The sequence below is a fragment of the Parasteatoda tepidariorum genome, chromosome 4, assembly GCF_043381705.1.
Source record: "Parasteatoda tepidariorum isolate YZ-2023 chromosome 4, CAS_Ptep_4.0, whole genome shotgun sequence".
Taxonomy (NCBI): domain Eukaryota; kingdom Metazoa; phylum Arthropoda; class Arachnida; order Araneae; family Theridiidae; genus Parasteatoda; species Parasteatoda tepidariorum.
Window position 1 is genome coordinate 52213357 of NC_092207.1, and position 24077 is coordinate 52237433.

The 24077-nt window shown below is 25.5% G+C and overlaps 2 protein-coding genes across 21 annotated transcripts in view; one reads left to right on the forward strand and one right to left on the reverse strand.

The window, feature by feature from the left end:
- LOC107455966 (ran-specific GTPase-activating protein) overlaps window positions 1-24077 on the reverse strand; it is a 237077-nt gene that overhangs the window by 125701 nt on the left and 87299 nt on the right. The window lies entirely within an intron of this gene.
- Window positions 1-24077, forward strand: part of LOC107455963 (serine/arginine repetitive matrix protein 2) — an 87010-nt gene that overhangs the window by 42104 nt on the left and 20829 nt on the right. For 19 of the 20 annotated variants that reach the window (XR_001585648.3, XR_001585646.3, XR_006225226.2 and 16 more), the window contains 7 exons: window positions 5151-5318; window positions 6505-6606; window positions 9440-9493; window positions 14125-14196; window positions 15444-15563; window positions 15746-15884; window positions 22625-22923. Coding sequence is in view for 13 of the 20 variants with exons in the window: in XM_071179802.1 (XP_071035903.1) it covers window positions 5151-5318; window positions 6505-6606; window positions 9440-9493; window positions 14125-14196; window positions 15444-15563; window positions 15746-15884; window positions 22625-22923 (954 nt within the window). In the remaining 7 variants the exon portion in view is untranslated. Of the gene's footprint in view, window positions 1-2811; window positions 2952-5150; window positions 5319-6504; window positions 6607-9439; window positions 9494-14124; window positions 14197-15443; window positions 15564-15745; window positions 15885-22624; window positions 22924-24077 lie in introns of those variants that run through there. The other variant, XM_043043006.2, reaches the window with a different exon arrangement.

Genomic DNA, 24077 nt, shown 5'->3' on the forward strand with positions numbered 1-24077 from the left:
TTGGTTTCCTTTTTACTTTTGTATCAAGCCTAGTTAATAACATTGTTGAATTTTAATACATCAAGTACTTCATATCGTTTGTGTTATGCTTTATATCAACCGCTTTTAGTTATTTGCCGATTCGCAATTCAACTACTTCCCAAAAGAACTTTTATTTTCTTACTTATTTCTAACTAATGAAATATATATTTTAGAAACCCAATGTTTCGGAAGAAAATTCAAGATATGTTATCATTAATAACTTGTGTGTGAAATTTGCTTTTTATATTTATAGGAATTTTTATAATTTTGTGATATGTGTTGCATATATAAGAAATATAGGGAAAGACAAATTAGGTTGGAACTCGGGACATGTTTGATTAGGTTCAATTATCTATTAAATATTATTATGCTATTACATATTTTTTTTCTTTCATTAACATGGTGCACCACTTATACTACAAATTCTGTAAGAAAATCGCTTGACTAGGTTTAAGTGGACTATTTTTGTTGCAACTATTTGTACTTTAGCTCTGCTAAGTAATTTATACAAATCTACTACTCTAATGCTTAACCTTCTAAAATTTATTTCTATTGAAATCGAGCAATGAATTGCAATTATTTTAAAAGGTTTAGCTCTTTCACCTAACAATTATTTGCAACTATTTAGATTAATATGATGAAGAAAAAAAAAATTATGGTCTTTTTCTGAAAGCGGGGTAAGTTTGTATATTAAAAACCGGGGGTTGGTTAGACCATCGTAATAATTCAGAGAAACTTTCTTATAAGCATTATTTTAGTTATAATAATCATTTAAATTTATACTTTTTATGAAGGAGAAAAGTCTTTCATGAATTTTTTTTTTTTTTTTTTTTAAATTTATGTTACACACGTCTGAAATGAAGAGTAACAAACTTATAGGAAATATAAACTAACAAATATTTAAAAATTACTTAGTATTTATCTAGTAAAGAAATATGCATTTTATTAATTTCAATTACATCAATTCAATTACATTAAACTAGTTTTATTCACATTAAATAAAAAATAAAAATTGTCTGAAATATTAAATGTTAAACTGTATAATATGTTAAACTGAAACAAAATTTAAAAAAAAAAAAAGAAATATTTTTAAAGAATAATAAATTTTTTTTTAAGGAATTATAGCTAACAAAATTTTTAGAGACATATGATTTTTAGATTTTGTCTTTTTTTATGTCTTAATTTAAACTGTATTTGTGTACAAAGGTGATAAAAATATTTTTTATATCCAACAAACGTGGATAAATAATAAGGTATGAAGATGATATTCTTATTTTTCATGCACTCTATTTAGGAAAAATCACGGTTTTCATTGCACAGCTACTGCTTGATCTATCATTTGACACATTTAATTTGCGAAAAACATTTATTATTTTTTATTTACGTTTATTTTGTTATTAATAATTTTAGCTACTGAGTCAAATCATTTAGCGTAAGTGCCAAAATTTTGTTTTTAATAAAATTCAATAAATAATTGTGTAAAATAAAAATGATTTTTTTTTACAACTGAAAATTTATTTTATTAGACTTTTATTCCTTAAAAATGCATTTTTCATTTAAAATACTAAAAATATAATGCAATTACTGTATTTCCTTCAGCATTGTTTCTAAATATATTTTTATTATGTGATCCAACTTGCCCCAAGAGGTGAAAAGGAGTACTTTCAGGTACTCCTTCTCGGAATACTACTAATTCTAAAAGCTTCGATCATGAAATTTTAGTATGTTACCGTTTTTGACAGAACATAATTTTTCCAAGGCAGTTCCATAGGGTGAAAATCCTGTTTCTATAAAACTGTTTCCAAAGCTTTTTTTTTTTTTCCTTCCAGAAACTGATTGTTGCATTTTAAAATAAACTCTACCTAAGTCACATTCCTCAAACAAAACAGCAAGTATGTGTACTAGAGTACTATTCCTGAATTTACGCAATTTGAATTCCAACTTTTACTTCAGAAAAGAGAGAAAGGTTACGAAAAAACTTAGATATTTTTTAATTTATTTGAAAATGCAATATTTTTCTTCTGCTTTTCCGTTCAACGTTTCAAAAAAGGGGTAGGAACTGTAACTATTTTATAATTAACATAATTTAACTATTTTTAATCTTTCGATTAGCAGATTAGCAATACCAGTTCTAAATTTAATAATCGTTTCTTCTCCTCACTTTTTTTTTTTTTTTTTCCAAAAAATTTTGACGTTCTACTTTTTGTTGTAGTTTTGATACGACTGTTATTATTTTACTAAAGCAAGCTATGCAAATAATCTGTACTAACAAACTTCTACCGTAAGATTACTGTATGTAAATTCCCTTAATTTTTGCTGTATTTTTATTTTATTAAAAATAAATGTCGATAAATCATGCAATAGTATTTCATTTGGCAGTATTTTGTTTTGATTAATGTTAAATTTAAAAAATAAATAAAATAAATGAAAAATTTATCGAAAATTGTATCTTAAAATTGTGCTAAAATTAAATATATTATAAACCTTGTTCCATTGATCGTCTAGGAATTCTGTTTTGTAACAACTACGAGGGAGATTTTAGCAACTAATTGATCGCGTCGTTCCTGTTTTTTTTAAATCATCGTTGCTAACGATCACCATTCAAGATTCAAAGCTATTAGCACTTCCTTTCTGCTTATCTATAAAAGAAAAAACTTTAAATTATTCCCCTAATTTAATTCGATAAAACAGCCCGTGTAAAATATCTCGATTTACGAATCGCTTGCCTTTCAATTTTCCTGGAGATGGGATTGTCGCCTTTCCTGCCTAGCACTGCGCCGTCCCCAAAAACGGATCGATTTTTAGATGTGGGGAGTCCTGTTACCCAGAATTCCACCGGCTTTTCTCCGAGGACTTAATGTTACCGGAACTGGAGACAGGCCTTCACATCAGACTAGTGACAATCAACGAACTATGACCACATTTTACAGGTAAATAAATATGGTGATACTTATAACAACATGGATGTAAAAATGCAGTTGCTCGATCTTGCGTATCTGTTCATCTTTCGATGTATAGCGGGTTTCTGAAACAAATGATTTGAGAATGGTCGTTGTTGTGAGGAGACATTTGGAAATGACATTTTTCTTGTATTTTTCGTTTCTATTTTTGGAACTCCAAAATAGCGCCATAATTTGTTCTCAAACTTTATTAGAATTTGTGATGCGACTAATTCTTATTTGATTTCAAAGGATTTCCCCCCTATCATATGATTATTTTGTTAATTAACAAAAGATAAATAAAAATAATAAGTTTAATTAGTTTCCTAATTGAATTTAAAACTTCAAAATTGATAATAGCGGAACGTAGATTAATTAACCTGAAATGGATAATTAGAGATATTTTTTTCGTTTGAAATGATATTATATTTATATAATTTTGCAAATAATCTGTTATGGAATATATTTTACAAATAATTATTTATTATATAATTTATTATAATTTATTAAAAACAATTAATTATAGAAATCGAAAGAGGTGTGCTTTTTGTAAATTTTTTAAATTTTATTTTTTGACTTTTTAAAAAAAAATTTTTTTTAATGGTTTAATATTTATCTTAGTCTTTTATTTTCACTACCGATCATGTCAATAATTGGGCTCTCACAAAAAGTTAATTGAATTTCTAAATTTATTTTTGTAAGAAATTATGTTACTTTAAAAATTTTGAATGTTTAAACCCTCTTCTAATAAACAAATTTCAATTTTGGATTTGTGATATTATTAAAAAATGGGATGCTTATTGTTATTTTAGTAAAATTTTTTAAATTTATTAGTAAACACTATGATTTATTTACTTTTTTTGTAAAATACTTATAAATGTTTTTTTTTATTTTGTTGTATTTAGAAATCACACTGATATAAATTCAATTGTCCTAGTTTATCAGAAAAGAATAGAATTTCTGAGAGAGTTAAACTACCTACATTCATAGTTAAACTACATGGTGCTCTAAGTAATCAGTATTGACAAGATTATTTAGAAAAGCGTTAATGTATTTTAAAATATCTTAGTGAGCTAAAAAACGGAGATACTTCTTAAAATTACTAATGTCTCTTTTAATCAAACATCTCTCTCTTCAGAGAGAGAAAGTAAAAATATGTAAGCGCTCCTACAACAGCCAGTTTGTAGGTTAAGAGGGTCATGTAAGTCAAGACTTCAACATTTCGAGACCAACAATGTGATAATGGCTATGCATATCAGCCATCTCTGCTTTTCAACAAGTTGACACAGCTTGATCTGAAACTGTGTGGACTTCAAGCCAGATGTGCGTAATATACGTGTATGCCTTTCGGGGAAAATTTGTCACTATCCTGGAAAGTTTTTTAATATTACTCATTATGAAAATATAAAATACGGAGCAGAATTTCCCTATTCCAACCAGCAGTCAATTTTTGAAGATTCGGATACAAGAACAAAATTTTTTAAATTCAATAACTTGTTTTATAACTACAAATAAATTTTTAAATTTTAAGAAATGTAAGCAAATAATGAGTTTGGATTTTTATAAAAATTAAAAACATTTTTGAAAGAAATGTGTTCTTCAAGCGAATTTTGTCAATATTAAGTGGTGACTAAAAGGTTGAAAGTAGCTACAAAAAATTTAAATGCTTGAAGGAAGTTTTTTAATTAAAATCTTGTGTTCACTGAAAATTTGTCCTTTTATCTAAATCTGCTTTGTGAGTGCTTTGAAGTCGGGGATGGAACCTCGATTTTTCACAATGACAACTCAGTACCTTAACCACTATGCTATTGTAGTTCTTAGAAAAAGAAAAGGGAATATAAAATATGTCATTTCTTTTCTTTCTTTATTTCTCCAAATAAAAGTAAAATGCATTAATATTGAACATAAGATTACATGACTTATTATTTCATTGTTAAAAAAACATTTGTGTTGATATTCCAAAGGTGCACAACTGCAAGCCAGATAACAATTCTTTCTTCAAAAATCTGTGTTATTTTCATAATGTTTACAAATCAAGAATTATAAAAAGATCCAACATATTGCTATATTATTCAGCATAATTAATATGTTTTGGGATAACTACCTTATATGTCTGATTTCATGCGAAAAGAAGTACTCATGTCCAGATAATAAAAATATTTGTTGTTAATATTTCATTTTCTGTTTCAGTGTTAAAGAAAGCCACCAAATTGCAGAAGCCAGCCAGGAAAAAAATGCAAAGATGCGAGAAGCTCTTGGTATCAGTCCATTCTTTGTAGAAGGGAGCTCATTGGATCCAGAAAGGAAGTCCAAAGAAGCTGCAGCAGCTGCTGCCGAGGAAGCTAAAAAGAAATATACGTAATTATCTATCATATTGTCTATGTATTTTGTCTAATTAAAATAGTTTTTTGCTTTTAAGGCTCTTGTTGAAAATAAGTTTAGTTAAATTTATATGTTGATTTCGGCACTATTTATCAGCCTTCCTTCCTTATTATAACTTCTCAAAAATATCAGCAAAATTGCTACCTTCAAAATAATATTATAAAGGGAGTAAAAAAGGAATTTTGAATTTTTAAATTTTCTTTTAAAAAGCAATATGATTACTTGTATACCAAAAATTAATTTTTTAACTCAAAAATTAAGATTCTGTAACCTTGGAAACTGGTGACTTCTCTTTATTTTCTTTCTTATATTTTATTTGCATGCTTTTAACTTTTATAAGTTAATAGCATGTTAAATATGTTCCATTTATTTAAATTAATATCTGCATAAAAAATGTTAACTTTGTCTTGTAGAATGTGATTTTGTGTTTGGAAATTATTGATAGAAAACTACCTTCAATTTTTAACAAATTGAATCCTTGTTAAGAAATATGAATTTTTATTTTGGAAGGTTGGCAATATGCAAGCAAGGCAGCAGAGAAGACTTTTATGCTCCACGATTTTCAGATTCCCCCCCCCCCATTCTGAAAATGAGTAATGGCTTTCTTAATAATTATGAAAAATTATACGTTTTTGAAGTTCAAAAATTTTTGTAAAAACTGTTGTAAAACTTGAAAAATTCTTCGACAGTCATTTAAAATTCAGTCAACTTATGAAAAGCTTTATTAAAATTTTATTTTTATTTTATTACAACTTATATCAAATAACTGGTATTTTCTAAAAATGATTTTGTGGTCAATTGGTAAAAGAAATTCACGTAAAAAGTTTTTTATTTTATTTTATTTATTTATTTATTTTTATGATAGTTTTTTTTAAATTTTATTATTATTATTATTATTATTATTTTATTTTTTTTGCTAAATGCTTATAGAATAATTTTTATTGTCTTTTTAAGAAATGGAATTTTATTTGTCTTCTGAATTTTTTCAAAAATGTTGACTTAGTTTATTATTATTGTTTGTTACTTTGGTCGTTTCTGTTAATATTTAAGTTTTTAATAATAGAAATAAGTAACAATCTTAAAATATATTTATTCTGTAATTAATTACCATGATTTAATATAAATAAGGAACTACTTAAAAAAAATTTTTTTTCTATGGCAGGCTTATTCCAGATTCAAGCAGTGATTCTTCGCCTGAAAAATCTCAAGAAAAGGAAAAGAATAAGAAGAGAAAAAAGAAGAAATCTCATAGTAGTCGAGAAAGGTACTTATGATAGAATTTCAATTAATTTTTATGAAATGAAAATTTTTGTGGAAATTTTTTATACATGAAATTCTGGATGAGTCCCTGTATATAACCTAGTTGAAGAGTCGCGAATCACAATATAAGGATATTAATCTGTAATTGGCTGTGAGGCAAAATTTAGGGTGACTCAGGATAATTCCTAATCAGTACATTTCTGGGATAAATAATGATCCCCGAATTTTTATTTTTAAAAAATAAATTTTCATGAACTGAAGAATCCTAGAACAGTTACTGAAGTATGACTACATTTATTCAATTTTAATTTGCTGTTTAGTTAATAAACTATTTTTTTAAACTGCGCTCTGCGCTTCCATTTTAAAGATGTATTTCTGAATTTGCACAATTTTACAAAGATCCTCTTCCCTCTCTTCTTAATTGATGTTTTGTGTTTTTTTCTCTTTTTTTTTCTTCTTCTTTTTATTTTATCTGAAAAAAGTGCTAACTCTTCATTAGTTTCTCCCCACAATTTTACATTCATAAAAAGTATGAAAAACTTTTTAATAGCTGAAATCATAAAAGAATATAGGGGCTTCAAATTCAAAACACATTTATTGCAATCATAATACAGTGCCCGCCGTTTATTAAAATCACTTTCGTTTTATGCTCTTTTGATTTTATTAAGCGGCTGATTTTATTAAGAGGCAATTCAACATTTGGAGAAAAAAAAAATTTTTTTACGATATATTCTAAATGCACACACTTTAAAAGCTGAAATAATGATCAGATTAATGCTTTATTTTAACTAATTTAATTATTTTAATAAAGTAAAACCCTACATAAGATTAAATTTACAAAAGTTTTGCAAAAAACCGATCAATGGTTGCTTGAGTTGCAGTATTTAAAATTAACTTTTCAACATCATTTGAGAGTTTATAGAAGTTTTTATAGTTTTCAATATTCCTCCTCTTTGTTCTAAAGCTTGCCGCAATACATTAAGTGCTTTTCTGACTTCCATTGAAGATGGCACTGATGAGTTTATTTCATCTTCTGAGTCTGATTCCTCCATTTCTTGATGGGAAATAACTTTGCAATTTTTGATGTCTGTAACAATTTCAGAATCAGATTTTTCTCCTGATGTTTGCAGGTTATCGTCAATAGCTACGTAACGTGAAAAATTCTCGTCCATTTCATTTTCTTCATTGCTGATCATTTCTTCGAAACAGTTATGAGCCCCATCTCCATTGAAGCTTCACGTTGACTACATTTAGGAAGCTTATCATAGTTTTGCAACACTTCGAATTTATCTTTAAGACTCAAATCCTTCCTTTTCGGCATGCTGATAAAATTTAACACCAAACGAACTTAAAAATGATATGTGCTCTAACTCTAACTATAATTTACTCAAACGGCTTAAATAATATGGAACATGAGCACAGACAGTTTTTGGAAATCTATTCATGTTCTCTGTTAAGATAGATAACAAAAGAAACTTCTCTCCCTTCTATGGTTCATTCAATAAAAAGTAAGATAAGAATTCGATCCCCTGTTGAGTGAGATAGGTTTCTCCAAACTTCATTCAAGCCAAGGAATTAACATTGATAAATTGATTTCTATGAACTCGCCGCTTACCACCCACATTTTTCCTTAACTCTTACACTATGAATATCGCAGGAAAGTGCTAACCACACCAGTTTCACAGGCTTGTGAGTAACTATTGCTTCTTCTAAAAAAGTCTTTAAACTTCGAAAAATTAAAATTTTATAAATAAGGACAAAAGAAGCTGAAATATCGCACTTTTGATTTATTATGTAGTCAAAATTTTGATTTTAAAAAGCGGCGGTGTTGATTTTATTAAAGGATGTTTTTAACATGTATTAATATTGTAACGATTCGGTTCTTGCCGATTTGATTTTATAAAGCGGCTGATTTTATTATCCGGTGATTTTATTAGCGGCGGGCACTGTAATATTAAATTAAAATAAGGTTGGCTTAAGATTTCAAAGTTTCTAGAAGCAATGGTTTCATAGTTGAAAAGCAGGTTTTTATTCTAAATAAAAGAAAATTCTGTTGCTTGATTTTAAAACATTTTAATGTGCTACTTTATTTAAGCATTATAGCCTAAGGGCATGGAGATTTTAAAACTCAAAATTTTGGAAGGTAAAACTTACCTTAAATAATTGATCGCCACTAACGAATGAAAGTTTCACGCCCTGATATATATATATATAAAGCTACAACCTTTTTTTTTATAAAACGAGATAATGCAGTTAAATTAAAATTTTTACATTCTTCAAAAACTGAAATTTGTCCAACTGGGTTAAATGTACAAATTAGATTGGATGCTTTTTCAGTCTTTAATCTGCAGTTATTATACAATTTATAATTCAATAAAAAGCAGAAAACCAATTAGTATTTAAAAACTCATTAATAATATATATTTTTAGGTGCTTCAAAAATTATTTACAGATTATGTATGCATTCTTACTAAAAAATATAAGTTAGCATTTTAAGTGTTTTAGAAATAAAATTATGGTAAAATTGTGTTCCCATCAAACAAAAATGTAAAGTATATTTTATCTATTCCTATAATGACATTTTGTAATTTTTGCAGCTTTGTTTATTTGTTTGAAAGTCAATTCTACTAGTATCTTATCACCAAACCTATAAAATTAGTTGCAGTTACAGATATAATTAAACTTCACACTTTTATTGACTGATAGTTATTTATAAGATTTCATAATTATATAAATATTTTAATTTTTTTAGAAATCACTTATTATTTTTTTTCTTTTTCTCCTGCATATATTATTCATTCCCTGATAAAATATCTTAAGCTTTATTTCTATTTTAGAGGTGATACTGTTTCTAAGAAAAAGAAAAGTGCAAAAAGGCACAGAAAAGAACGGTAAGAATTTTATTTCTTTTGAAATATTCTTTTCCTCTCAGAGTCTATCAATGATTTTTTTTTAAAATTTAAGATTAATAAAATACTAATAAATACTAACATTGATAAATACTAACATTATAACCCTTATTTATTAGATCAAAGTTAATTTTGGATATTATTAAACTATATTTGTTCTGATGTTTTATAATAAATGCTATTCTATGATATGAAAATTGAAAATTCTAATATTTTAATTACTTCAAAATATTTTTTTAAAGTTTCTTTTGTATCTGGTAAAAGATTTTATTTTAGAAATTTTTTAAAAACTTAAATATCTTAAATGAAAATTGTTTTTTTAATTCATGTTTATTTATAGTTATGTAATTTTTATTTAACCTACTAAATGTTAGTCTTACTTGTATTCTTCCAAAAGAAAAATATAAAACTTGACTTCTTGATATTTTTGAAGGAAATATGTAAAAAGTTAACCCTGAGGTTTAATATTAGGAGGTTTGAATTAACATTTTGTTAAACATAATGCAGGTATTTTATTCACTCTCATCGTTTAAATATTTTTTAAAAATGCAAAAATTTATCAATATGCATTATATTTTTTTCAAAATAGTTTTATGTATTATAACAATGTCAAAATTTAATAAATATTTCAACTTTATGTGTTTTCAACTTTATTAGCCATTATTTCACATACTTTTGTGATTTTTAAATAGTGTGCATAAACTCTTTATTGATTAGTAGTAATATATATTTTACCTATATTCACCATTTCTTCTTTTAATTGTGTAATAAATAAATATTTTCTACCATGTGTTTAAATACATAAACTTTTTTTTTGGTTAAAAGATAAAAATTGCAAAATTATTTCTAGTGAGACAATGTTCAAATTTTTTAATTAAAATGATCAGAAATTTTAATCTCTTCCCTTTCTTTTGCTGTGTGCAAGGGCATATTGATTAAAGGTAAATGTTACTACTTTTCTAAAAAAAAATATAGATTTTTAAATGATGATTATAAGAACAATTACGTTCTTTAAGCTTAGTATTTTCTGAACATATTTTATATTCTCTGAGTATCTAATATTAAAAATATGTGTACAACTGGGGGAAAAATGTCAATACCCTAAATGCTTGGAATTGAAGTTTTCAACTTTACATTCAGTGAATATTTACACCGTACTTAACTTATTTTTAGATTATTTAAAAAAATTTATAAATTGGTTGAAGACCAGTGTAGTAAAGTCTCTTAAGAGAAAATTTGTCCAAAATATTGTGTTACAACAGTATGACTATTTTATCTTACTATAGTTTGTCCGATGAATTTATGATAATTACTATTTTTAAATCTCTGTCAATTTTAAATTATAAGTAAATTAGGAAGGGAAAATTGAATTGAAAATTCTGTTGTTGTTGCCAGTCTTCTATTGTTAGCGATGCTAAATCAAGTCAATGACGCCAGCAACTTTGAGCATATCAAGCATATAGACCAGATCCACAAAGAGATCTTCTCTAGAGAGCAGTCGAGGATAGGGTCGACTGTCTTGATCATATATGATTTCTCATGGACAATTCTATGTATGATATGTTATCGTATGAGTTTCTCTCAGTTGTTAGAAATAAGATTTCTTTCATTGATATGACTGTTATGCCAATTTGAACCTGTTAAAAAAATTTCTAACTTTGTTAAAAATGAATAGGTAAGTGCATATAAAATGTATGCTATAGTGAATATGAAACTTAGGGGTTTTGCTATTTTTTCCTCAAAATGTACTTGTGTTTATTGAATTAATATCATATTTAATCCTCACTTGTTACAAATATTTAAATTATATTTTCTTTGTTTAAAATTTATCTGATGGGTTCAAATAAGGTTTTAGAAAATAATTTTTTTTTTTTTACACTGCAAATAGGTAAATATAATTTAATGGTTTGCAAGTTATTGCTGACACATATGCTGCACCAACTAAAATTATTGTGTTTATTTTAATAAAATATTTAATATTTAAAAAATAAATAATTATTTGGATTGATAGTTTGAGAATAGAAATTAGAGTATGACAGATGAAGCTATAGAAGGTTAACAGAGGTAAACAGCAGTTTTCTAAAACCAGAATGGATCATAGAGAACTTCCTTTGCATCCCTCCACGAATGTTGTATTTATGAGGTGATGGAGAACTGGCTCGATAATCTAGAAAACTCTGTTATTGATATTAGGATTTAAATTTTCAGTGAATTTTACTGTTCAGAAGATTTTATATATTTAATCAGATCATAAAAATATTCGAAGCATTTAAACAAAATGCATTGCTGTCTTTTGAATGCATTCTGAGTATTGAAAGGGTCAGAAAAACTATTGTTTGTTAATGAATAACTACACAATAGATAAATGTAAATCTTAAACATTTTTAACAATGAATCAGAAATAGTAAGTTAGGAGCCTTCTATTTTTTTGTCATTAACTTCTGCTTTCATTCATATGCAATTAATCACCAATATGGATAATGATTGAGTTTGAAAATTAGAAATGAAAATGTAGTACAGTGCGGAACTCGTTATCCGGAAATCAGAAAACCAAAAAACCGGAACGATATTCGATAAATTTCCCCCCCATTTTTTAAAAAAATTTTTTTTTCCTTATAAGATTTTAGGAATTTTCTTTCTTTTTTGAACGATGTTTACCTTACCATCATTTTGGAAATAATCATTAGTGTGTTACTTCGTTTTTTCTTCTTTTTAAGATTATCTCCAAATATTTTTTTATTTAGTTGGATTTAACAATAAAAAAACGGCTTTTTGTAGTGATTCATAAAACTGGAAAAATCAGTTATCCAGAATAGTGACGGTTCCGATCGTTCCAGATAATCGGTTCCCTACTGTATTAAAAATTTACCCTCATGTTCTGGTGGTTACAAAAATATTATTAGAACATCAATGCAACTCAACAGAATTTCTCAGCAGATCAGTTTGTTCACAAAGGGTAAGATGATAAAAAATAAACATAGCAATATTTGGGTGTGATATGCTCAAAGTGTTATGTAAAAAAATTACTCTTGTTTGAAAACAATAATCTATCTAACACTTAATTTTCATGCTTACAAGGTTTTGCATGCAGTTTATTTAACTAAATCTGAAGATCAATTTAAAAAAATCAGTGCTTTGAAAAAGTTGGAGAAAAAAAAAGTTTATTAAAATTTCCAAAATTTTAATTTTTTAATTTTTTTTTATGACTGGATTTATTAGATTACTATTTATTAGACTACTTAGCAAATTTAACTTTCCATTAATATTTCTAAAATAAAAATGCTGGGAAAGTTGTTAGCTAAGTAAGAGGCTATTGAAAAGTGTTTTTATTTCTCTTTTCTGTTTAATGATGTAAGAACAGAATTTAAAGACATTTTGAAAAGTTTTTTTTCTGTTGTTTTGTTTCACTTGGAAACTCTAAATTTTCTGTTTTACTAAAACCAAAACAGAAAGAAAGCTTTTTCTTATGCTGCCAATTATAAATATTGTTAATTATTCAATATTATTAATTATTAAATATCGTTAATTACTTAACACAAATTTTTTTTCACGTAAAGAAAATTTAGATTTGTGAAAATATGCTCTATAAACACAATGATTTACATCAATGTATACATTGCAGTTACGTTTATCTCAAATTGTTGTACAATATTTTATTTTACCAGATATGAACATCATCACTCAGGGGTCTTTTCCATAATTTTTTTAACAAAAAGTTTAAAGTGCTTCAATCATTGAAATTCCACAATTTATGAATCTCATGCTTGCAAACTTTAAATGTGTATAACTCTGTATAAAAATTGTTGCTGTTTGCACTTCCTCTGATTTTCACTATTTTTCGTAGGCTTTAGAATTTTTTGAAAATTAAACATATTATGTAACAGATTAATATATTTGTGTTACATCCATAAATCTCAGTTTTTAGGTTTTAGGAAAATTTCACCTATGAAAATTCTAGAATCGGAGTAAGTGTTAATAATACTGATAGTTACCTAAAAGAAAGTTATTAGAATAGTTTGATATTTTTAATCTGAGTTGTATGCATTGAAAGTTACAAACATAACTTTCATGAATCGTGAAATTGCCCATTAATATTTTTTATTTATTTATTTATTTTAAATGAGTTTGTTTTACATATACCATATATTATTTTTTTGTAAAAAAGATGAAAGAACATTATTTATGAAAAAAATCTTTTTTTGATTTATCAATAGATTTTTATTCATTTTCCCCTTTCATTCTCTGCTTGATGTTCACTGATCAACCTAATCTAATTATCTTGCATGAAAAGACAATTGCTTTTAAAAATTATTTGGACTAAAAATTATTTTTTAACATTGCACATAAACAGAATTGGACTCAGTTTTTTAACATGTTTTTGAAATGAAATAGATTATATATTCAAAGACCATTAACATGTTTATTTCTTTTTTTTTTCTACATTGGCCATCCTTTTTTGGAACTTCGGTAATGTTTTTAGCCTTTCTTATGTATATATGTACATATTTTAAAATGTCGTAGTTTTACATAAACAATGTCATAACAATTGGATTTCTAAATTATTTACACTGTGGACTAGTAATATTATTAAATTATGTACATTTTTTAAACAGATCTGAATCAGTAGAAGTTCATAAAAAGAAAAAGTTAAAAAAACCAAGCAAAGAAAAAAACAAGCATAAAAGGTAATTGCTCTCTCAATTTTTCCACTTAAAAGTGCACTTTGTGACATAAGAATTAAATTTTTATTATTTGTAGTACATGATATAAATATGATTTAAAGACATTGGGACACTTTACATTCTATCTTTAAGAGTTATACTGGAAGGAGGGGTGAGATATTTAAATATTGCTATCTAGATAAATGAGGTATTGTTTACAAGTACTTTTTGCTCTGAATCAAATGAATCCAATTCTAAATGAATGGTATAGAAGTTATCAAGATTTTATATTTGAAAAATGCAAATTTAAACTTGTATCTATTTACACGTTAGGCATTACAAGTTGAATGGATTAATGGTTTTACTTATGTACTTTCCATATCTGACATTGAAGACATTCTTTTTTTTATTCTTAAACATTTTATTTACGTTTAGTTTAATAAGATCAAATGCAAGTCAATATAATTAATAGTTTTGCAGCTATAAAGCTTTTATGTATGGATTGGTATAAAACAATTATAATTTACCCTCCATTTCTTCCAATCCTTGCAATGGCAGATTGATTTGCATACTGTTTAGGTCAATCATGGACCTCAGATTTCACTTAGTAGTGGTGGGTTCTAGAGTAAAAATATTGTAATCATCAGAATAATCACAAGAGATTCTTATAGTTTTGCCCCTGACTTGATAATTAACTTGCGTGTACAGTTAAGTTTAAAATTTTAATGCAAAGAAGTTGAAAGTTATTGTTTCTTTAAAAGCCATTACTTTGATAAATTGTTTTATCAACAAAAGAAACTTTCCCTCAAATCTTTTTATTAAAGAGTAACTTCAATGAAACAATTTGTTTTCATGTTTGCACAACTTTTTCTGGAGAAATTCAAAAATTTGGACTGCTCTTAATTGTCATACCATATCAATAAAAAATGAGAGAAAAACTAGGACTTTAAAGGGAGAAAAAGTTTTTCAGACAAATCTATTTTACAGATGTTTCCACTGTATTAATTAAAATATTTTATTTGGTAAAGTTTATATCTTTTTTAAAAAAAATCTTTATAAGAAAATGAAATGTTTAAATAGTGTTTGCCTTATTTCAATTGTTTTAGTATAGTATTTATTTTACTTAAACAGGGGTGATTAATAAGTCTTGACAAAAAGTGATCAATAATTATTGTTCATTTACTTTACTTAGTTTATGCTGGAAAATAGTTTGTTTCCTTTATCTTTTTGTTTTGAAAAACTTGTCCTATATTAATTTCTCTTTTTTATAGCAACCATAAGAAACAGCATACACGTTCTAGCTCAAGTAGCTCAGCTAGTGAAAGTGACTCACAAGAGGAAGAGAGCAGTAGCAGATCGAGTAGTAGAAACAGCAATTCTGAAGTTGAGAGGTACATTTTTATTTTTGTTCTTTTCTTGTTACATTGTAGTTAAATGATCTTTGTGTCAGAATGATAAATTCCAAATCTTGTAACTATTGTTATTAAGATTTCTTTATCAATAATATAATTTTACCTTTATATTTATAAAATAACTCATCTTTATTTATTATTTATTTTTAACATTATTCTAGTGATATGCTTCGTAAAAAATCAAAACCTTCTGCTAAAATTGACCAGAGCCACAAAGAGCATAGAAAAAGAAGTTCAAGTTCTGAAAGCATTAGATATTCCAAAGATTCTCGTTCAAGAAAAGATATTTATGAAGCTAAAGTAAGTTTAAGTTTTTTTATTTGTGAACCCAGTATTAAAACAGAAGTGATTGCTTTATGAAAGAGCTAACTTTGCTTACATCCTGACAATTCGTATATATCAAAGTCGTATGAATTTTATGCTTCTTTAGAATAATTTGTTTGCAAGTTGTTCAAAAAATTTTAGTTCTACAACTAGACACTAATTAAATTGCTTAATGAAATCAAGGAAAGCTTCACTATTTAATATTTTGCTGTATAGAAGGTTGAAAATTGACCAAGCTACTTAATGAGCATTAATTTAATTCGGATAAAAATTCAATGTATAGAAAAAAAATGAAGTAAAATTCATTGTTACCTTATGATTCTTTGAGAGAACAAATAAAAATTAAATTTTTTCTATATTTTATCGAAATTTGTCTAAAAGAAAGTTAAGCGATTTAATGTAAAAATAAATAAAGAATTGACTTTAGTTTACTAAGGTTCAAGAAGGGAGCTCACACTTCGACTGTACAATGAAAACTGAGTGTTCAATAGGAAGGTTTTCATGAAAAAACTTGCCCAACTGTTAGGATTAAATTTATAAATATCTATTTTATGTACAAAAAAATTATTTCCTCTTTTTTCCCAAAATATATTCATATTAAAATTGTCTTATTTTATGGTACCATGAGTTAAGTTACAAAATAACATGTTCTGTAATCAAAATTTAATATTTTTCATTTACTCCAAAAATTTATCTGTTTTAGGTTTTATAGTGTATTTTTGTTCTAAGATACTATTGTCGTTATTATCATTTTTTTTAGGATTATATTTTATACACATTTTTTTTTTTTTTTACCATTACAGAGCAAATGCATTTATGCATGAGTTAATTTCTTTTTGCATATAAACGGGTACTATTTTTCACACAAAGTATTATAATTGTTCTAAATATAAATTCATGAATTTAATAGAATCCACATAAAATTTCTTGCATTTAGGAATTTATCAGTCGTATTTCAGGACACACACTATGTTATAGTGCCAAATTATTTAAAATCCATTGCAAGTACAAAAAATTAATGTTCCACTAGAAATATTTATTATAACTTGTTTCAAATTTTTATTTGTTTTGATAAAATTTCTTTTCAAAAGAAAAAAAATAATTTAAAATAATAGTTCCTCTTGAATTTAAAGCCAAATTTTCCTTATTGACACTTTTTAAAATTCAATTAATATGGTTAAGAAAATTTATTTTGTTTTCACACTCTAAATAATTTTATGTTTTAATGTTAACGATTGATTATAACAGTTTGTATTTTTCCAGAACTGACCTACATTTTAAGGTTTGTATATTTAATGAATAAGCAAAGTTGAATTTTATTCTTCCTTGTTTTGCCTCATTCAAATATTCTTATAAAGGAAGAGTTGATTTGAGATGTTAATGAAAAATACAAATGACAAGAACAAAATTACTTTTTTTTTAATATGATATTCTTTTAAAATAACCTTGTTATTCCTTGAATTTAATTTAAAAAATCATCGGAAGCATTTAATTAGTAAGACTTTCATCAAGTATGGTAGTTTGGAAATATTTTGTGTTATCAATAGTAATTAAAATATTATGTTTCTGTTCTTTTTCATAGAAGTATATTAAATTTTGAGTGTAAAATCGAAATTATATTTTGTTTCTTTTTATTTATTTATTTTTTTTTTTTTGTATTTTATATTGTTGTAAAAAAATAGTAAAAAATATAATTAAAATATTTTTTTTCTCATTTTAAGCAAAATTGTATCCTTCTTTTGTAGTTTTTGATATTAAATATTGTATAAATTTACTTACCTAACAATTTTTGCAATTCAGTTTGTTAATTTTTTCACAAGGAAAAAATATAATTAATTACTTTTTAAATAAAAAATAATAAGTTTACTCTAAAAAAACTTTTATATTATGAAAAGTAATAATAGACATAGGACTTGTATGAACTATTAAAAAGTTAGTTTTAGGGAGAGAAAAAGTAGATTAAATTAGTTAAGCCAAGTACTTCACAAGCACTCAAGTTTTTTAAATGCTGGTACTACTTTTACTGAAAGCAATAAACTTTATTTAAATATTGAAAAAACTAAATTTACCTCTTAGCATGAAACTTAATTACTTTGTCATTTTATTTGAAACCGTATAAATATATAATTGTGAAAGTTTTCAAACGTAAGACACTTTTCTTTAATATTTTTTCCCTTTGTATAAGTTTATAAGATAATCAGAATTTATTACATGTAATTATGCAGTATCTACATGTATGTGTTTTGTTATATTGATATTTTTCTGAATGTTGTCCTTTTTTATTTCAATATTAAACAACAACTGTAGGATAATGTAATGTAAGTATTTAAGTTTTGTTTTGGCCAGCTGAATTCTAAATTTTTTTGTAACTAATAATAATCAGATATCCATTAAATTATTTTGAATTAGGTATGTAGTAATTTAATAAAAATTTAAACATTATTTCATTTATTTTGTAAATCTATTATAATATCTTATTTTTATAATTATTACTATTTGAACGCTTCATATTTTACTGACATGATAGGACTTTACATTTTAATAATAATATGTCAGGTTTAACTTAATTTTCTATCCAAAATGTTACTTTGACGCCTCAATATGACAATATATGTACAAAAATAGTTTATCACTGAATATTAATTAAAAAATTTGCGCAGTTAATTGTTTTCTATTTGAACGATATACACTGCAACACCAAGAAATCTCTCTAATCACTGTCTATATAACTAGATTTAAACAGCCATGTTAATGATTTTAGATATTTTTTTTAAGCATATAACAAGCAATTACACTTGTTAATGTTGTACATTAATATGAATAAAGTAGTATTTGTAGGCACTGTGTATACAGTCAACCGAATAAGAAAAATATTTTTTTAATTATCACATTAATAATGTGTGATCTAATAATTCAGTTTCTATGTTATCTTAATTATGTTTTAGTAACCTGGATGGTTCAACCATCATAAATATATGTACTATTTTAAGGTGTAAAATCAGACAAAACATTAGTATTTCCTTTCAACTCTTAGGATGGAAGAAGATATTCAAAACTTGTGAGGTTATAAATTATTTAATTTAAAAATTTAAAGTATATCAATTGAAAAGCTCTTTTGAAGCTTTATTTTTTGCAACTTATGTTAAGTAGTTTGACCAATGGTCAGAAGTAGGGTAATACAAGTCGTGAAACTACTGTAATCACTACTTTCTAAAAAAAAGTAGTGTATTGAGTAATGCGATAAAATAAGACACTAGTTTGGAGCGATGCCTGGCAACTACTTTTAGCAGGGTGCATTGCATTTTTAAAAAGTGCTTATTTTCAATTTTCATTTTTTAAAAGCCCTTAGAGGTGTTTCTAAAAAGTGCTTAATTTCCCCTTTTCCAAAATGTGATTTTTTTTTCCTGTACCGTGTCGATTCTTGTCGTAAATTAGACAAAAAGCTTGGTTCCTTTCAAAAAATATTGTTCTTTTCAGCATTTTCACAATTCATTCATCCACAATCCATTTTGGTATATCATCGGTCTGCAATGTATGAAAGCTCCATTTTTTTTAAACAAAATTTACATGTTTAAAACCCAAACTAAATATTCCCTTTTCTTAGAATTATTTTAATTAAGGGACTCGGTGTTAATATTTATGTAAACTAATATCGAGAGTTTTGCTTAATTTTTTTAAAAATAAATGTTAAAAATGAAAGTTATGCTTCATTTAATAAAAATATAGTAAGTAGTTAAAAAAATACCAGAGTCTTATTATTTCTTTTCTTTTTGAATTTCACCATGCAAACATTTAATTCATGTAAGCAAATTTAAAAACATAACTTTTGTGATGAATTTTTGTTGAGTGGATTCTATATGGAATATCTATATTGCAAATTAAAAAATCTTCATTATTTAAAATTCTGAAATTATTACTTTTTCTTATCTTTTTAAAAAATGAAATATAACTTTTAATTTAATGGATTTAAAGGATTTATCTGTATATGTATAAATTTTTCTAATTTTTTCCCAATTTCTTTAAACAAAAAAATTTAATATTTATTAAATTTGTTCGAAGAATTAATTTATTACTACAAATTTCTGAAAGTAAAAACAAAATTTCTAAAATTTGGTAGTTTTAAAATTAATAAAACTCCTTTTTATGTGCTGACACTGAATTTTGATTTCTGAATATTTTTGATGTTCACTCTTTCAACCAAATTTTTAATATTTTCATGCATTCTAAAGTTTTATACATTTTTAATTAATGCATTTTAAATTGAAATTATACTTTTCTTTAGCTTTTTTAATGAAATTTATGGTTACTTAGAATTTTCGATTTTCTCAAATGTACTTTAAAAGCATTACTTTTGTTTCGCACTTACTCGTTACTTTTTAAAAGTAACATACCCATGTATGTTAATAACTCTTGCTTAAATGTGCCAATTTTTTATTAAAAACCATTTTGAACATGGGTGTAAATTAAGTTTTACAGCAAGATTTGTTTCCTAGAAGTAGTGATGCAGTAACTGCATTTCGAAAGTTGTTTGTAGTTATTTAAAAAAGTACTTGTAGTTGACTATGATTGTAATAAAGAACAAAATTTGAATGATTGGCTTAGCATTAGGGGGCACACCTTCTAATTTTAGACTTATTTTAAGTTTATAAGTATTCGCATACTTATTTTATATATATATGTGTATATTTTATATATAAATATAGATATAAAACTCTGCCAAAAAAATAAAAAAATAAAAGCACATTACATCTATAAGTGTAGGAAACACTTTTACACACACACATAAGAAAAACACTATTATATTTCATAATCTGATATATCTGAAGAATAGTTTGTGTATATAAATTATATTTAGTTAAGCTAGTTTTTCAAATCAAAATATTTTTCAATTTGTGCAATTAAATTTAAATATTTTCTGTAAAAACAAGTATATGAAAAATAATAGTAAGGAGTTCAAACTAATCCATGAGGAAGCCACATTTTTTCGGCTCAAAACATTTTGGCTCAAAAATGTATATGGGGGGGTGGGGAGTATTTTTTTTGTGTCTGATTTTATAACTTAAAATTTTCTTTATAATAACTATTCTCAGATCTAAAGTAGTTTGTTTTTCTTTTTTGGCTGACTGTTTTTTGTTTTTGTTTTTTTAATTTTTTTTATTAAAGAAATTGAGCACTTAATTAGATAATAAAATTATCTAGCACCAATTATAAATGTTATTATTATGTAAGGTTAACAAGTTTGTATATGCACCAAGTAGTTATCTATAACTATGAAGAAGATGTGGTACAAAATTCAAGTTCTAAGTGCAATAGGTTATCTTTTTTAAAAAGGTTCTATTATGAGTTGTTTTAAGTGTTACTTTTTTAATTTTCACTATAACCTTAAAATTGACAAGACAATATTTTTTTACTGTAAATTATTTAAACAGTGCTATAAAATAAAATGGTAATACTTGTTAAGCTGTATTACAATATAAAAGATAACATCATTTATATTGATTGTTATATTGGTTAGTATGTGCTATTATTTATTAACAATGAAATGCTCTTCAACTTGTTTTGTAGATTATTATTTTAAGTGTAAAAAAAACTTTCCTGATAATAAATTTTCTTTTCGTTGAAATAGTTTTTACTTTTATTTGTGTTTGAAAAAAAAATGCTGCTTAGAACAGAATATATGTTTTTGTTATTTTGCATTGCGGGATTATATCTAAGATAGTGTTACTCTTTTTCAAATTAAATATTAAGTTTTTTTGTTGCCTCATTAAATGCGATCTCTCAAGTTCCAGGGGATTTTAAACCAGAGTAAGTTGATTGGTGCATGTTTTTACATTTCTTTAATTAAGCCAAGCTAAAATAACTACTTTTCATAATTATATTTGAAACCTAAAGCAACATGTATAGATTATTACTATGTCATTCTTTTCTATTTCAGTTAGAGTTATAAATATATTTCCTAGTATTCATTCTTACTATAAATTTTCAGACAAAATAATACTGTAAAGTAAGGGTGCACAACTTTCAGCCTGGGGACCCTTGATTGGTCAATGATTGTCCCTCTGCCTTGCATCCAAAGATGAATTCGAAAAGCTATTGATAAATTAAATTTTAGAAATGATTTTTAAAGTAATTTTAATAAAAAATGCCAAAATTAAAGCAGTAAAGTCCCAAAATGTAGTGATAGGTGTCTTTTAAAGAAAATTTTTATTTAAAAAAGCATGTTTTATGAAGTTTTAGGGTTTACTAAAAAAATTTAAGTATAGTTTTTCAATAGAGAAAACTGATAACCTGTTATGTAATTACATGTTATAATTTAATTAAAGTCAATAAATGCAAAACTTCAAAATTTTTTTTTAAAATTCAAAAATATTATAAGTATGCTTTATCTTTCATTTTTAGTAACGAATTTATACTGTTCTCATTACATAAACATATTATTAAAAGGATAAATAAATTATAATCAATATAAGCATTCAGCAAATCTCCAAAAGCAAAATTTATCTTTCTACGGCCCTCTTCTGAAAAAACTTGTGCATCCCTACTGTAAAAACATTTTATTCTGTGCGAACAATTTCTCTTAAGAATTTTTCTTCTTATTCCTACAACTTTCCATCTTGCATTTAGTTTCTAGTAAATTCAATCTTGCATGTATTGTTTAGATTTTATGTTTGCCTTATTTTTATTGCTTTCTTAATTTTTTACTAAAAATTTTATAGAAGGCAAAAAGGAAAAGAAAACCATCTCATTCTTCATCATCATCCTCGTCAAGAAGCTCATCACCAAAGCAATATTTCAGACTCGAACCAGTCCTGTTAAAGTCAAAGCATAAGAAAGGTCATCATCAAATAATTGAAATACCTACTAATAATGCTTTTGAACTGAAAAAATATGACAAGAAGAAGCGATCTCGGCATTCTTCTTCCAGTGTTGAGGAATTATCTAAGCATGAAGGCAAAAAACGTAAAAGGTCTGATTCTCCAACTTCAGCTAAATCTTCAAAACACTATTCGGGAAGGTAAGCAAAAATTCAAATCATTGACTTTATTACTTCTGTTAAAACAGTAGAAACCTGGGATGCCCACAGGGGTCTTGGGGACAAGTCGTCATAACTATTTTTGGGGGGAGGTGGGCAGGTGCATGTGATTCTTGTTGTATTTTAAATGCTTTTTTGAAATTTTATATAAGTAGTTTCGAGGATGATTTTTACTATTTATAGTAGATATTTTTAATATTTCATTAAAATATTTTTTGTTGGGGGATAATTTTTTTTATTTTATTGTATCTTCAATGTAAAACCTGACCCAAAATAATGGATAAAAAAATAACATTTATGACTGTGGCTAAGTTTTACAGAAATTGGATTTTTTTTAGATGTGATTTTAAAATTTATTTAAATAATTTTATCATTTGAGTTGTTTTTAGTGTATCAATAATTTATAATCCTATCACAAATAATTTTTAATGGTAAAAAAAAAAGAAAAATAGGTAAAGTGCATCAATAATCAGAGCTTAAGTTGGATGGAAGTGCATTTCTTATGATATCAGTCAATTGCTAAGAAAGTTGCTAAAATGAAAATGTGAACCTAAAAAAATCCATCAAATTATCAAATCAATCCAATAACAATTTTTAAAGAAATTGATTCGTGATTATTAATTCACCCATTTCCCTTCTAAACTCATATGCTTTGCCACTTCAGATGATGAAAAAAGTATTGTGTCAGTCCAGACAGTCGATTTTCCGCAATGTTAGTTGTGCCTTTTAAAAATAATGGTTTGCAAAATATTACTAGAAATTAAATAATTGTTAGATTTACATTGTGTTCAGAATTAGCTAAATAAAATTGTAAATTTAATAAGAAAATATTTATAGTATATTCATTTTTTTGTTTCCTGAAAATGGTAGGTACTTTTTTTTTTCGGAGGGTGGGGTACCCCTCATAGCAAACAACCCAATTCCATAATTTTAATTTAAAAAATGACAAATGAAATTCATATAGGATGATTTAATTATGATTTAATTAACGTTTTTTTTATTCAATATAAAAAATTTCATTGCCAAATATATAAAAATCCCCATAACATAATAACTAATTACTCTCTATTCATTATTTATACTTATTAAAAATTGTTTTTCTTAAAAATTAAAAAAGAACTTTTTTTTTTCTTTTC